This window comes from Corythoichthys intestinalis, chromosome 2, assembly GCF_030265065.1.
Source record: "Corythoichthys intestinalis isolate RoL2023-P3 chromosome 2, ASM3026506v1, whole genome shotgun sequence".
NCBI lineage: Eukaryota > Metazoa > Chordata > Actinopteri > Syngnathiformes > Syngnathidae > Corythoichthys > Corythoichthys intestinalis.
In genome coordinates this window covers 61,810,717-61,825,978 of record NC_080396.1, presented here as the reverse complement: position 1 = coordinate 61,825,978, position 15,262 = coordinate 61,810,717, and the positions used below count along the sequence as shown (strand labels likewise).

At 39.5% G+C, this 15,262-nt stretch overlaps 2 protein-coding genes across 4 annotated transcripts in view; both read left to right on the top strand.

The window, feature by feature from the left end:
• Window positions 1-12,255, top strand: part of pard6b (par-6 partitioning defective 6 homolog beta (C. elegans)) — a 38,938-nt gene extending 26,683 nt beyond the window's left edge. Inside the window, exon 3 of the mRNA XM_057828374.1 lies at window positions 8,413-12,255. Coding sequence (XP_057684357.1) covers window positions 8,413-9,317 — 905 coding nt within the window. The 3' untranslated portion in view covers window positions 9,318-12,255. The remainder of the gene's footprint in view (window positions 1-8,412) is intronic.
• Window positions 12,256-14,864: 2,609 nt separating this feature from the next.
• The window catches only part of arfgef2 (ADP-ribosylation factor guanine nucleotide-exchange factor 2 (brefeldin A-inhibited)), a 52,202-nt gene continuing 51,804 nt past the window's right edge, over window positions 14,865-15,262 (top strand). For all 3 annotated transcript variants that reach the window (XM_057830505.1, XM_057830504.1, XM_057830503.1), the window contains exon 1: window positions 14,865-15,198. In XM_057830505.1, the coding sequence (XP_057686488.1) occupies window positions 15,051-15,198 (148 nt within the window). In that variant the 5' untranslated portion in view covers window positions 14,865-15,050. The remainder of the gene's footprint in view (window positions 15,199-15,262) is intronic.

Here is a 15,262-nt window from a genome sequence, read left to right as displayed (position 1 = left end):
ATCCAATTTATTTATTTTATTTAACATCCATACAGTAAATCATTTTAGTATAAATATATGAATATATATTTATTTTTTAAAAAAAAGTTGGCGAGAGAGAAGTCAGCCCGACCCGACCGTGAATAATCGCACATAAGTCGCTCCAGAGTATAAGACACACCCTCTGCCAAACTATGAAAAAAAATCTGCGACTTATAGTCCCAAAAATATGGTAATACCGTAAGGACAGTATGACGGAAAATTTTTGCGGTTTTGGAACCGTGATGTTTTCATAAAACAGTATACCATGAAACCGGTTATCGACACATGTCTAACCTGTACATTCCTGACTGCACTTGACCGTGTACACCAGATTGAGTTACACCCCACTTCATACACAGAAAAGCCCTCAATGTTAATCATCAACTTGAGACATTATTTTCAGTATTCAAGGTTGTGAGCACTTGGCTCAGTAAAACAAAGAAACAAATATTCAAATGTTTCTTGCCTCTGTTACTATTTGCTCTTCTTCAAAAAAATTATAAAATGGCAGTTATTAAAAACAATGTTATAAGGTTGGGCGAATAATAGGAACGTAATCACAAAAACACAGTCGCGTAAATCCCTTTCCAGGTTTGGACACATGACATCGCGGCCCTTTATTAGAGACGTTGTGATGTTCGTATCAGTTGATAGCAGAGGTTGATAATGGACATGTTGGGCCTCTGAGATGAATGAAAAAGACATTGTTTATCTGTTATTCCACTACGCCAATATCAATCGGAATACTAGGTTTTGACTAGAGGTGTGCAAAATTTCCGATTCTTAGATTATTCGCGATTCGGCCGTGGAAGATTCGAGAACGATTCACAAACATCCAAATTCCGATTATTGAAATATGCCAAGTAAAGCAGAAGTACGACACACTCAGCGCGCCGCGCGGTCTTCGGTACGCAATTAGGGACGGAGCGAGAGTAGCTAAACATCATGCTTCTCATTACCCGGCCCCTCGGGTAACGCCAAAGCTCAACTCATGCCACGAGATAAAAAAAAACAACAACAACTTACCTGACTGCTGCCGAAAAGCTGCTACAAACCACATTATGTTACGGTAGATATCATTTATATAGGACTAGATGCATTATAGCTTCGGTATCGTTGCCAGCACATCTACAAAAAACTAGATACGGGCGTTAGTAACGGCCGCCATCTTAAAGCAGTACACTTCCCTACAAGGCTGCTGTTGCGAACCTTCCAAGCGAACCTAATTAACTTTTTATCTAAAATACTCCTGAATCGGTAAAATATTGACTTGAATCTATCTTTAAAATAGTTTTAAAACTTTCACATGTTGAAAGTAGACAAAAAGAGAAATTATGGAATAACAGGAGCAATTTTAACAACTTTAACGGTTGATTCACAACATTAAATTAATTGAAAGTAGTTTAAAGCTGCTGATATAGAATGGGGACTGGAGTTTTTTATTTACTGTTATTTTTGTATATTTGTTTACTGCTATATGTTAACTTGATACTGAAATAGTAGTTTGGTTTAGCCTGAGAGGATTTTTGAACAATTTTGGAACTAATATACAAAACAAATTAAAAAAAAAAAAAAAAAAAAGGAGTGAGGTGCATCAATAATCGTTTTATAATCGAATCGGAGCCTCTGAATCGTAATCGTAATCGAATCGTTAGGTGCCCAAAGATTCCCAGCTCTAGTTTTGACCTGTGGAGACATAAATCAAATTCTCAAAAATCATTTATTTTAGTAGATAAAAAAAAGGTTGTTCTCTGTATTAAACAGTGACGTATTAAATCAATGAAATGTGGTGGAAATTCAAATTGACTATAATTTGACAGATTGCTGGCAATCATTCAAAAATGGTCCAATATTGATTTGACTTTAATTGAGTTTGTATGTTTGCAATTTGGAGTCTGTTTCAAATTTTGAGTTAAACGTGTTGTTTGCAAAAGGCAAAATATTCAGTCCTGTAATTTTGTTTATATTTACTTTATAGTATGTGAATGAAATTATAAACTATCCTTTCCATTTCTAATTAAAATTACCCATAAAAAAAAAACAGAAAAATGTAGTATGAAAATAAAAAAGTGAATAGAATCAAGATCGGACAACAGTTAAAATTGTGTGGGGGGTTTGGGGGGGGGGGACCTGATCACCCAACCCTAATTCACATCCTTTAAAAATCATTTTTCATGTAAGATGTATTTCAGTTAAAGGCGGATGCATGCAGAGCGTGAGAGGAGTCAAGAGTGGCTTCCTTTCCTCAGGCGAACTTGCTTCTTTCTTAACATCCCTTTGTGACGGGATGACATGCCCTTTTAATTCAGAGCAGAGTGGAATCACCGAGCTTGGCTGCGTGCACACGTGGTCATGTGTGGCGTTGGCCGCTCGTCATATTCTCCCCCAGTGCTTTAACTTCTGTTGTTCATCGCTGACTCCATTCAAACTTGTGGGGGTGTCTAAGCTGCTATCGCATAGTTCGAATATCTGACCTGTGCACAACCGTGATGAGCGCACCACTGAGTGTGCAGTGGGTGGGCATTGGGTCCGCTGAGATGCTTCTCAAAAGCTTGGTTCAACCCCAATCCACTCATTTACACAGGAGCTGACTGGCTGAGATGTCAGTAAACCAGCAGCATAAGAAAAAGAAGCCATGTAACATTGTCCAACCAGTCTGATTACAATGATGCATCACCGTTGACAGTACAAAGCGGCAGTTTGTAACTCAAAGGAATTTGTACCAGTTGTTTGAAAACATTTTTTCTATAATAAGGATGATGTGATCAAAAGTAGTTTCAAAAAGTTTGTTATAACATGCAAAGTGAATGCATCTATTTTCGACACTTAAATCACCACGTTACCGCATATCAGTTCATTGCAACTATATTTTTGTTTAGTTTATTGACACGATTCAAAGTATACGATACATAGTATATACAAACAGATACAGTATTGCGAAACAGATACTCCAAGGAAGCTATTTAAAGCTTTTAGTCAGGGGCCCAGTTTTCCACATATATGAGCGATTGGCCAGATATCTTTATAAATATGGACAACACACAGACATAAAATTGACTATGGACTGTCTGCTGTGACATTAAATAGTATCATTTTTCTATTGAATTTTTATAAGTTGATTGCTGGAAATTAACATCATGTTTTTGCTGGGAAACAACTCGTGCAGTTAATGAGCATGAAAGGGTTGTAATGTCTGTGAGACTGTGACTCCTCAAATTAGAACAAAACAGAAAAGAATAGAATAGGAATTTACTATTATTGCACATTATTTTAGAATTCAGAGGAAAAAAATTAATTGGCTAATAAGAACATTTTCTGGTAAGAGAGAATTTCTTCAATTTAGGCTTAAAATGTATCCAAACTAATTGATTGCCAAAAGTTGTTGATATTTGATAATCAGTCATTGTAAATAATACACCAGTCTATACTCGTCTCCCAACATTGTCACATCGAAGCCAAGCCCTCCATATGCGTCGTCATATTTCCTGGTCTTAGCTTTGGAAGACTTTTCTTTTCTCATCTGTCTCGCTCGGTCTTTCTTTTCATTCCTGTTCAACATTCTTTCACTTATTATCTCCCGCTCTGTGCTGTGTGCGCACATGCTCAGTGCATCAAAAACCTAAACATAGGATTAACATTTCCAGCACACTTTTTAACTACTTCTATCTATGGTAGTGAATCTGCCATAACAATTTCCCCCTTATATAGCAAAAGAAGCATACACTCAAAAAACAATAAAACTGACAGTTGAATAGACCATTCTAACTTGTGTACAGTATGTTGAATATGACAATAAAGATATCAAATACCTGAGGGGTCCAATTCAACAGACCAGGATAATGAAGTATTATTCTCGATCAGTTGCAGCTCAGTATTACTATGGTGTGTATGGCGCTCAAGTATAGAGGACAGTATTTATAAATAATAGACTTAAAGGCTGGGTGCATTTTTTTTTTTTTTTAGACGATAAAACAGAAGTGTACATTAAGTACAATAAATTGATTTCATAGGTGTTTGTAGTAAACAAACACTAGTATACTATACAGTAGAGGTGTGCGAAATTTCCGATTCTTAGATTATTCGCGATTCGGCCATGGAAGATTCGAGAACGTTTCACAAACATCCAAATTCCGATTATTGAAATATGTCAAGTAAAGCGGAAGTAAAACACACTCAGCGCGTCGCTCAGTCTTCGGGACGCAATGAGGAACGGAGCGAGAGTAGCTAAACATCATGGTTGTCATTAACCGGCCCCTTGGGTAATGCCAATTCTCAACTCACGGCTCTAGCTCAACTCATGCCACGAGGTAAAAAAACAACAACATACCTGACTGCTGCCGACAGCTGCTACAAAGTACGTCCACATAATGTTACGGTTGATATCATATTTATATAGGACTAGATGTAATATATACTCGGTGGTGGTTAGCAGCACATCTACAGAAAACTAGATGCGGGCGTTAGTAAACGTCGTTTATTTAAGCCTTTTTTTTTTTTTTTTTTTTTTAAAGTTTTTGTAACGTACAAAACATTAAAAGCAGCTGTCATCAATAATCGATTTGTAATCGAATCGTAATCGAATCGTTAGGTGCCCAGAGATTCCCACCTCTACTATACAGGCTTTAAGGCTGTTACAAAGACTGGGTCACTCCTAACCTACTGCCAAATGTGGGTCTGAAATTAATCAGCCCTGATAAAAAAAAAAACATCAGGCCCCAACAATTGATGCATATACATCCCTAGAATATACAGTACATACTAAGTTTGATTGTGTGGCGTCCACGAATAAATGAGGAAGAGATCAAAATGATAGGGAACACACCAACAACAACATGAGTGGGGACTTAACGGGCCTTCAGCCTGTAATATTAAACCGCAGACATAAATGGGGTAATTTGTGAAAATGTATTTATAGTGGGAGTTGCTTCGGGGTTGTGGGGATAATTAGACTGAATACGCCACATCTTTGCTCATTAGCTGTAATAAATGTACAGTACAAAGAGTGGTTGACCATATTGTCTTTAGTGTGGTTATCAACATCTACTTTGCCTGCCTTCTGTCTCCCCTGTAAATTGGTTGCACTCACTGCCTTCCTCGTAGTTCGCAAAGTCAATTATAACATACGAGTAAACTGGGAGGCAGTGTAGCGCTCAGCAGCGATGCAGTTAACAAAGTAGTTTAGAAGAAAAGATGGAAGAGTGTAAAGATTGCTGACATACGTTGTACATGCACATGTGCCTGCGAGAATTGTTATATTTCTTGTCAATGAATATTTCTGAGGCATTTGTGTAATTGCGTGTGAATATTTATTGTTGTGAGAGTAAAGTGATGGTAATTAGTGTGTGGGTGGCGTTTGCAGTATATATTAGCATTAAGCTAGCAGGGATTTGTATGTATGTTAATGCACAGTATGTGTAATTTTCTTTGTGTGTTTAGTATGACATTTTACCTCAACTGAAGTGAAATAAACTACAGTATATCACAAAAGTAGTACACCCATCGCATTTCTGCTGATTTTTAAGTATATCTTTTCATGGGACAACACTGACAAAATGACAGTTTGACACAATTAAAAGTAGTCTGTGTGCAGCTTATATAATAGTTAATTTACTTTCCCCTCAAAATAACTCAAAATATACCCATTAATATCTAAACCCCTGGCAACAAAAGTGAGTACACCGCATGGGAACTACGTACATCCCTAAATGTCCAAATTTAGTACTGATAGTCTTTTTCCCTCCAAAATGTCACGTGACTCGTTACAGGAGTGCTGTCAGCATTGCTGCAGAGATTGAGGAGGTGGGGGGTCAGCCTGTTAGTGCTCAGACCATACGCTGTACTCTACCTCAAATTGGTGTGCATGGCTGTCACCCCGGGAGGAAGTTTCTTCTTAAAAGTAAGCCCGCAAACAGTTTACTGAAAACATGTCATCAAAGCACATGGATTACTGGAACCATGTCCTATGGTCTGATGAGACAAAAATTAATTCGTTTGGTTCCGATGGTCTCAAGCATGTGTGACGGCGACCAGGTGAGGAGTACAAAGATAAGTGTGTCATGCCTACAGTCAAGCATGGTGGAGGGATGACCCCCCCACCACCACCTCTTCAATCTCTGCAGCAATGCTGACAGCACTCCTGTAACGAGTCACATGACATTTTGGAGGGAAAATGACAAGCAGTACTCAATTTGGACATTTAGGGAAGTACGTAGTTCCCATGCGGTGTACTCACTTTTGTTGCCAGGGGTTTAGATATTAATGGCTAAATTTTGAGTTATTTTGAGGGGAAAATATATTAACTCTATTATATAAGCTGCACACAGACTACTTGTCATTGTGTCAAACTGTCATTTTGTCAGTGTTGTCCCATGAAAAAATATACTTAAAAATCTTCAGAAATGCGAGGGGTGTACTCACTTTTGTGATACACTTGAAAACCATCAACATTGGCCTTTTTTTCTCCAGGGACTGATAACTTTCTGCAAAACTAGTCAATAAGCATCTACACCATATTTTTTTGATAAAATATGTCACAGCTGTTTACAGAAATTTACGTCATTTTTTTTTTTTTTTTTTTTTTAATCTTAAAATCACCCACTCCAATCTGTAGGTGCCTTTCAGGTTTAGGCCTGATTGTGAATTAGATTGTGATTGTGTTTGCTGAGGAATGAATTGGGAAAAATTATTTGGAAGACACTCAAAATTAGGTGACTCCAATTTGGTTTGGGTGAAAAGATAAGTGATGAGGACATCCCTAGTAAAACATAATATCACAATCACCTTTGATCTCTTGTGAATAGATGGCTATAGTCAGTGGCTAACTAGCATTAGAGGCCAACATAGCAGTGTACTTCAGGATAAACCAATGCATTATACTGTCAATGGAGGCTCAAGCAGTAGGAACAAAAACAGTGCAGTTTGCCCAACCGGCACCCCATTGTCAGGTCTAGCCATTCAAATGCCACATAGAGAGATGCGCTGCATGAAAAGGAAGTTGCATAATACTAAGATCAGATGGGAACCGTGTGCGTGACTCCATGCCATGAACACCAATGTACCCTTTTTGCATAATGTCTTTTTATGGGGCTGTTGATTTGCATTTAAATGTAGTAACATAGAAATGAGTGACGATGCTCAGTTACAGCCTGACGTTAGAGTGCAATTCTTTACTAGCCACCTGAATGGATCTCATCCAAGATGTACACACACAGTTCAACAGTGCCTGGGTATTGACGGCAGAGAATGGAATTTATACTGCCGTTAATATTTAGCTGCTGTTTTTCGAGTTAACTAGTAGAGAGCATACTTCCTGCTTTTTCCTACCTTTTCACCTGCTCTGCTCTTCATGTGTCATCAGGTTTCAGGTTAAAGTCTATAAAAGCTCAACGATGACAACACAAAAGTCGTGTTGAGTGTTGTGTCTCATGGAGTACTTTGGACTACTAACAGCAGCTGACTGAATTGAAGTATAGTTTATTGTTCAACCCCATTTAAAATCCATCAAATGACTCCTACTTACCGTACTTTCCGCTCTGTAAGGCGCATTGGAGTATAAGGCGCACCATGAATGACTGGCCTACTTTAAAATGTTTTTCATATATAGGGTGTACCGCATTATGAGGTGCAGCAGCAGCAGCAGTAGTAGTAGTAGTGGTAGTAGTGGTTGGGGTTGCATTATGTATCCACTAGATGGAGCTGCGCTAAAGGGAATTTCATGTCATGATTAACCAATATACAGTATATCCATATATAAAGCGCATCGGATTATCAGGCACACTGTCTGCTTTTGAGAGAATTCAAGGCTTTTAGGTGCGCCTTGTAGTGGAGAAAATATGGTATACTGTTCAGGGTGACACTGGAGCTGTAGTCTATCCCTGCTGAACAGTAGACACTGGAGGTGTAGTCTGTCCCTGCTAACTTTGAACAAAAGGTTTCCTGAACTTGTTGCGACTCAGTCACATTGAGCATATCCTGTAGCTGACAACCATTTGCACCGAGACTCACACCATCAATCCATTGAGTGGGAACTGGACCAAAAGTGAAAATCAGCTGTCATTTGGCACAAAATACATTTGAGTGGAGTTACACAATTTGATTTTAAAAAAGAGCTATACAAAAATATTTTAGTTTCTTTTTACTTTTGATGGAATGGATGTGAATGATTTTTGTCGAAATTTCCTTTATTGATTAACTAGCGACCGGTCCTAAGTGTGGCAAGCTCACCTTCAAAATGCTATTGAAAATGGATGTATTGATGAAATGCAAACTTCATTAACAATTGTCTATTGTCTCTCTCTCCTTTCTACTCTCTTCTCATCTCTGGTCTGTCTTCATCACCCCTCTGACTGTTGGGCTCCCACCTGTTCCTCCCTGCTTTCTTTTATTTTGCAGAGGAAGCAGATTATACAACCTTTGGTACCGATTCGTTGACAAGAAAGAAAAACACGGTACTTTCAGCAGTTCTTCTCCGACCCGACGCCAACAGGAAGAAGCCCCCTGTTATCATTAGTTTTCCGAGGGACTTCCGTCCCGTTTCGTCCATCATTGATGTTGACATCCTCCCTGAGACGCACAGACGCGTACGCCTGTACAAGCACGGCCAGGAAAAGCCTCTGGGCTTCTACATCCGAGACGGCTCCAGCGTGCGGGTCACACCGCAGGGCTTGGAGAAGGTCCCCGCCATTTTTATATCCAGGATGGTTCCTGGCGGCCTGGCGGAAAGCACTGGTCTCCTGGCGGTGAATGACGAGGTGTTAGAGGTGAACGGTATCGAAGTGGCCGGTAAGTCTCTGGACCAGGTGACTGATATGATGATAGCTAACAGCCACAACCTCATCATCACCGTGAAGCCGGCCAACCAGCGGAACAACGTCGTCCGCGGCGGTGGAGCGGCGTCTGGTAGCTCGGGTCGCTCCTCGGACAGCGGGGCCAGCTACTACGGTTACTCGTCGTCAGCTGGGCTCGCCGCAAGCTCCTCCGCCCCCTCGCACATTATACAAAACTTCCCCGTTGGGGAGCTCGACAGCGACGAGGACGATGAGGACCTTGTAATCGAGGCGGGGGGTGACAACCTACCCGTTAGCCGAACGCCGTCCACCTACAGCATGTCCATTCTGCCTCGCTATGAGCCGCACCTCAACCTGCGCACGTCCGGCTCGCCGCCCCCCCCGGTGGTCAACGGCATCGCAATGAACCGCGGGAGCAGCAGCTCACTGAGCAAGGCCGGGTCCTCCACGTCTTCACCTGACAGAGGGAGGCGGAGTCTCGAAGAGGATGGGACTGTAATAACACTGTAGACTGACCACACATGGGCACACACACACACTACACTCATGTACTTCTACACACTCAGTACGTTTACACAAAGTTAACAAGAGTCCTTTCTTGTTAGTCTGGTTAAAACATCACATTACCCCATATGAAGCGATAAAAAGTAACTTCACCATACAACTTGTGTCCAACAGTGTTAGAACACTATCCAAATGACTCACCATTTCAGTTCGCTTGTTGATTCATTTTCTGACATTCAGTGCAACTATATAAAGTAATAGCCAGAACAAACTGCATGTAAACGTACTGAGCAACATTTTAAGGAGGAGTCACGGATCAGCCATTGACGCCAATGACTTTGATGAAGAAGCACAATAACGTGTAAATATTGAATCTGGATACAAAGCCTATTTTGTTTGTATGTCCTAACATTTACACATATAATACCACACCTTAGACTTTGGTACCCATGCATGCATGCCCCTGTGGCATCACAAAGCGGAATGCACAAGACTCATGGAAACTCACTAAAGTTGTCTCTCCATAGAAAAATCTCCTTCCAAATCCAGGTACTGCACCACCTTCCAAGCTTCTAGAAGCACTTATCCGCCTTTTCTCAAGCTTCCTCTAGAGGGCAGAAGTGAGCCTCGATGCGCCCTTTTGTCTTATGAATAGATGAGCGTTTCCTCAGCAACACACCCATGGACACAAACAAGACTTTCTCCTAGCACGACAATCGTCCACAAGAATATTGCAGCAAAGTCACTGACCGAGCTGCGTCCTGCAATAATAATAATAATAATAATATAATATTATAATAATGATGATGATAATATTTTTAAATCTAGGGAAAAACAAGTGTGGGCACTTCAGCCTCTATTTTTTTGTGTTTTTAAGATGTTATTATTGATTAAGAAGAAGTGATCGATTTAAAAAAAAAAAAAAAATTATTTATATCGGATACTGTCCCTCTTTTTAATCTCCGCTAAACTGGCCTCTTGTGGTTTTTCATATCGATTACATTACAGCTGAACCTAAAGGTAGCCATGTTATGCATTTGGGCATTGGCCCGTCATCTAATGTAGCAGTGTGACACCTATACAAATGAGCAACTGTTTGTGTTTGAGCAATTGAAGTCAGTGTTGCATATTACGTCCCCTTTAAGGTTGTAAATGGCAGTTGACACCAGATACAAATTCCAGGACCTTTTTGTAAAGGTAATTTTTAATTCTCATACAGTTGTATTTCTATTTGGAGGGAGGGGGGCATTATTTTCATTTTTGCCATTGCTGGTAAATTAATGTTGATATACGGTCACAATCAGGACAGTACCGATGCTGCCACAAGTATTTCTGGATAGGCAGTTTTCATATTTATTCCAACTGTCATCACAGGTACGATGCTCTTTTGTGGCAGCATCATTAAAGCAAAACCTATGACACCAAAGAAAAATGCATGCAATCCTTGAAATTATCACTGAATTTACATTTGTGTCTGGCTGTCACTTATGATGACATTTTGACCTCTGTATTGAGCTCATATTTCCCCCCTCCGGACTTTCCGAAACCATTCAAAATCTTAAGGGTTCACTTTATTTTGAATGATTTTGTTCCACAGGCTCTGACGCATGCAAAACCAATGCGAATTCTATTCCACAATCAGTGTTTGGACAGGATTTAAAAATTTGATTGCAACACATTCACATTCTGTGTTTGTCTTTGTCTGACCCAAATTAACCAAACTAAAGTTAAAGATATACCATTTTATAGAGGCAAAATGTTTGTGGTGGCTTTAACAGCTTTATGCTGTATGCTCCTTTTACATTACATTTGACAAATGTCACTGTGCAATCTGAAAGAGCAATGTTTGTTTCGATTTTATTTTTGTTTGCGCCCCCTAATGCGGGTCTTTGTTTGTTTGGTTCAAATCTCAACACGGGGCCACCTTAATGGATTTTCTGAGCTCCGTTATTGTGTAGGGTTGCTGTGGCTGCTCAAACTTCTGCCCACATTCCAGAAACGTGTTGTAGTTTGATGGAAGATTTGAAATCAGTATTTGCCAACCTTTTATTCATCCAAGCTGCATATTTTACATTAAGCATCTCATTGGCCACTACCAGTCATGTAAAAAATACAGTATAATAGTGGTTACACACCTAATGTACCTTCTGCCATCTAGTGGAAAAACATTTAATTGTTCTCTGTCATTACATGGCGCTTATTATATTTTATATACTTGCAGCCTCGTTATTGCGATCTTCTCCATACGAGTGGTCAATTTAATGAGCCAATTCAAACTGTTATATTCGACTGGTAAGACATGTAATGTTAAGTCTTGTGTGCTACGGTGGCTACTGGTGATAGCCTTTGTCATTCCAACGGTAAGAAAACAAGAAAATCAATGTTAAATTATTGTCTTTAACTGCACCACAGGACGCTGGGATTGTAACTGCATAGACACTGTTATTTATTCTCTAATGTCTATATTCTGAGAATTTCTTTGTAAAATTTTTACATTATTGGTTTCTTTTTTATAATATACTGTTTCATGTGTTTGTGTGTTCTCTGTTGATATTTTTGTCGAGAAAATCTCATGGTAGATGTATTTGACCACTGGAGAGGATTTTTAGTAGCCGACCGTTGTTTTGATAAAACAACTAATTAACCGGGGGACATTAAAGTATATATATTTTTTTCATACTGTGAATTCGTTTTAAAACAGAACATTTTGATATTTTTTAAAGAAGTGATTGAGCTATGGCGTTTGCTTGCCAGATGAATGCTATGATATATATAGATTTGTAATGATGATTGTCAGTATTTTCATATCAATGCTTTAAATGATGTAAATTTTTATCACATAGTGAATATGGTTTAAGATTCTACTGGAGCTGTACGAATAAATAGATTTAAGTCTGTAATTGTTGGTTTTAGGAGCTGGATGAAATAATAAAGAATAATGTGCTAGCCGTTGAGTGTCAACCACTTTTTGCATTAATTTTCTCTAAACAGGCAGCTTTTGGACCGCAGTATTTAAATTACATACCTAGACAGCATATACAGTGGCTTGCAAAAGTATTCGGCCCCCTTGAACCTTGCAACCTTTCGCCACATTTCAGGCTTCAAACATAAAGATATAAAATTGTAATTTTTTGTCAAGAATCAACGACAAGTGGGACACAATCGTGAAGTGGAACAAAATTTATTGGATAATTTAAACTTTTTTAACAAATAAAAAACTGAAAAGTGGGGCGTGCAATATTATTCGGCCCCCTTGCGTTAATACTTTGTAGCGCCACCTTTTGCTCCAATTACAGCTGCAAGTCGCTTGGGGTATGTTTCTATCAGTTTTGCACATCGAGAGACTGACATTCTTGCCCATTCTTCCTTGCAAAACAGCTCGAGCTCAGTGAGGTTGGATGGAGAGTGTTTGTGAACAGCAGTCTTCAGCGCTTTCCACAGATTCTTGATTGGATTCAGGTCTGGACTTTGACTTGGCCATTCTAACACCTGGATGCGTTTATTTTTGAACCATTCCATTGTAGATTTGGCTTTATGTTTTGGATCATTGTCCTGTTGGAAGATAAATCTCCGTCCCAGTCTCAGGTCTTGTGCAGATACCAACAGGTTTTCTTCCAGAATGTTCCTGTATTTGGCTGCATTCACCTTCCCGTCAATTTTAATCATCTTCCCTGTCCCTGCTGAAGAAAAGCAGGCCCAAACCATGATGCTGCCACCACCATGTTTGACAGTGGGGATGGTGTGTTCAGGGTAATGAGCTGTGTTGCTTTTACGCCAAACATATCGTTTTGCATTGTGGCCAAAAAGTTCAATTTTGGTTTCATCTGACCAGAGCACCTTCTTCCACATGTTTGGTGTGTCTCCCAGGTGGCTTGTGGCAAACTTTAAACGAGACTTTTGTATGGATATCTTTGAGAAATGGCTTTCTTCTTGCCACTCTTCCATAAAGGCCAGATTTGTGCAGTGTATGACTGATTGTTGTCCTATGGACAGACTCTCCCACCTCAGCTGTAGATCTCTGCAGTTCATCCAGAGTGATCATGGGCCTCTTGGCTGCATCTCTGATCAGTTTTCTCCTTGTTTGAGATGAAAGTTTGGAAGGACGGCCGGGTTTTGGTAGATTTGCAGTGGTCTGATGCTCCTTCCATTTCAATATGATGGCTTGCACAGTGCTCCTTGAGATGTTTAAAGCTTGGGAAATCTTTTTGTATCCAAATCCGGCTTTAAACTTCTCCACAACAGTATCTCGGACCTGCCTGGTGTGTTCCTTGGTTTTCATAATGCTCTCTGCACTTTAAACAGAACCCTGAGACTATCACAGAGCAGGTTCATTTATACGGAGACTTGATTACACACAGGTGGATTCTATTTATCATCATCGGTCATTTAGGACAACATTGGATCATTCAGAGATCCTCACTGAACGTCTGGAGTGAGTCTGCTGCACTGAAAGTAAAGGGGCCGAGTAATATTGCACGCCCCACTTTTCAGTTTTTTATTTGTTAAAAAAGTTTAAATTATCCAATAAATGTTGTTCCACTTCACGATTGTGTCCCACTTGTTGTTGATTCTTGACAAAAAAATTAAATTTCATATCTTTATGTTTGAAGCCTGAAATGTGGCGAAAGGTTGCAAGATTCAAGGGGGCCGAATACTTTTGCAAGGCACTGTATATGTGTGTGTGTGTGTGTATATATAAAAACACATACATATACACACACATATAAAATGTTTATACGCCTCATTTTTCAGACTATAAGTCGCACAAGTCCCACTTTTGGGAGGTAATTTTATTTTACCACAGACCAAGAACAAACTTACATTATAGTAAAAACGTCAATGATGGGCAATTAGTTCAATACTGTATATTAAAACAACTTCAGACATTTTTTTGGGTTTTATTAATGTATCATGTATATATATATATATATAATGATTAATAATAAAATCGATAGTTATATGAGAGACCTTAATTTGGGGCCAACCGTCATTTAGGACCAAAGGTTAATGTCGTAAACCACATGACCCCATAGGTCTTAATGGGTTGTTATTTATTATTACCAAAAATAGTCAATATCCATATAAATGGATAAGATGAACAGAACAGTATTGGATGGCGCACAATTTATTTTAACTGGGAAGGTCTGGATGTCGTTAATAATAATTATATATATATATATATATATAGCCAAACTTTTTTTTTTAAATTACAAAACACAATACAGAACAGTGAATATGTACACGACAGAGCCGGTACACACATAAAATGAATACCATAACTTTAGGAGGATTAAAAGAAAATAAAAAGACAATCTAAAGAAAAAAAAATACATGCCGTCCTACTAACACTAAAGAACACGCACGGCATCTACTCGATGGGTTCATTATTGTTTATCATGTTGATTTAAAAAATCGTTGTTGTTGAACATGGTGGAGTTTTGCAGAAAAAATCTTGACCAAATAAATTACTATTACTATAGCTTTACTCCGACGGCACACGAATAACCTAGAAACAATACGGATATGACGCATCACTACTTCCGGTCCAGCTGGCTGTGGTTGGTCACGTGATGTGAAAGATAGCAGATATGGTGGTGCTGGGTTGAAGAGTAGCAAAAAAACGCGGCTGTAACCCCCCCTCGGACAAAAAGGTTCGTTCACTTCCCTTGTCACCTGCTCTTCCGCAGGGGCCGGGCCAAAATGACGGCCTGAGACAAGTTCGGGACAGAGAACCCAACAATGCAACAACAACAACAGCAGTTGAAGGCAGAAAACAGTAAAACCAAGACTATGTTTCTGTCTCGGGCGCTGGAGAAGATCCTGACGGATCGGGAAGTAAAGAGGAGTCAACACAGCCAGCTGCGCAAAGCCTGTCAGGTGGCGCTGGGTGAGTGAGCGACCGATCTGCTTCTATTCGGACACGTTTTATTCTTGGGTTTTAATCGGGCATC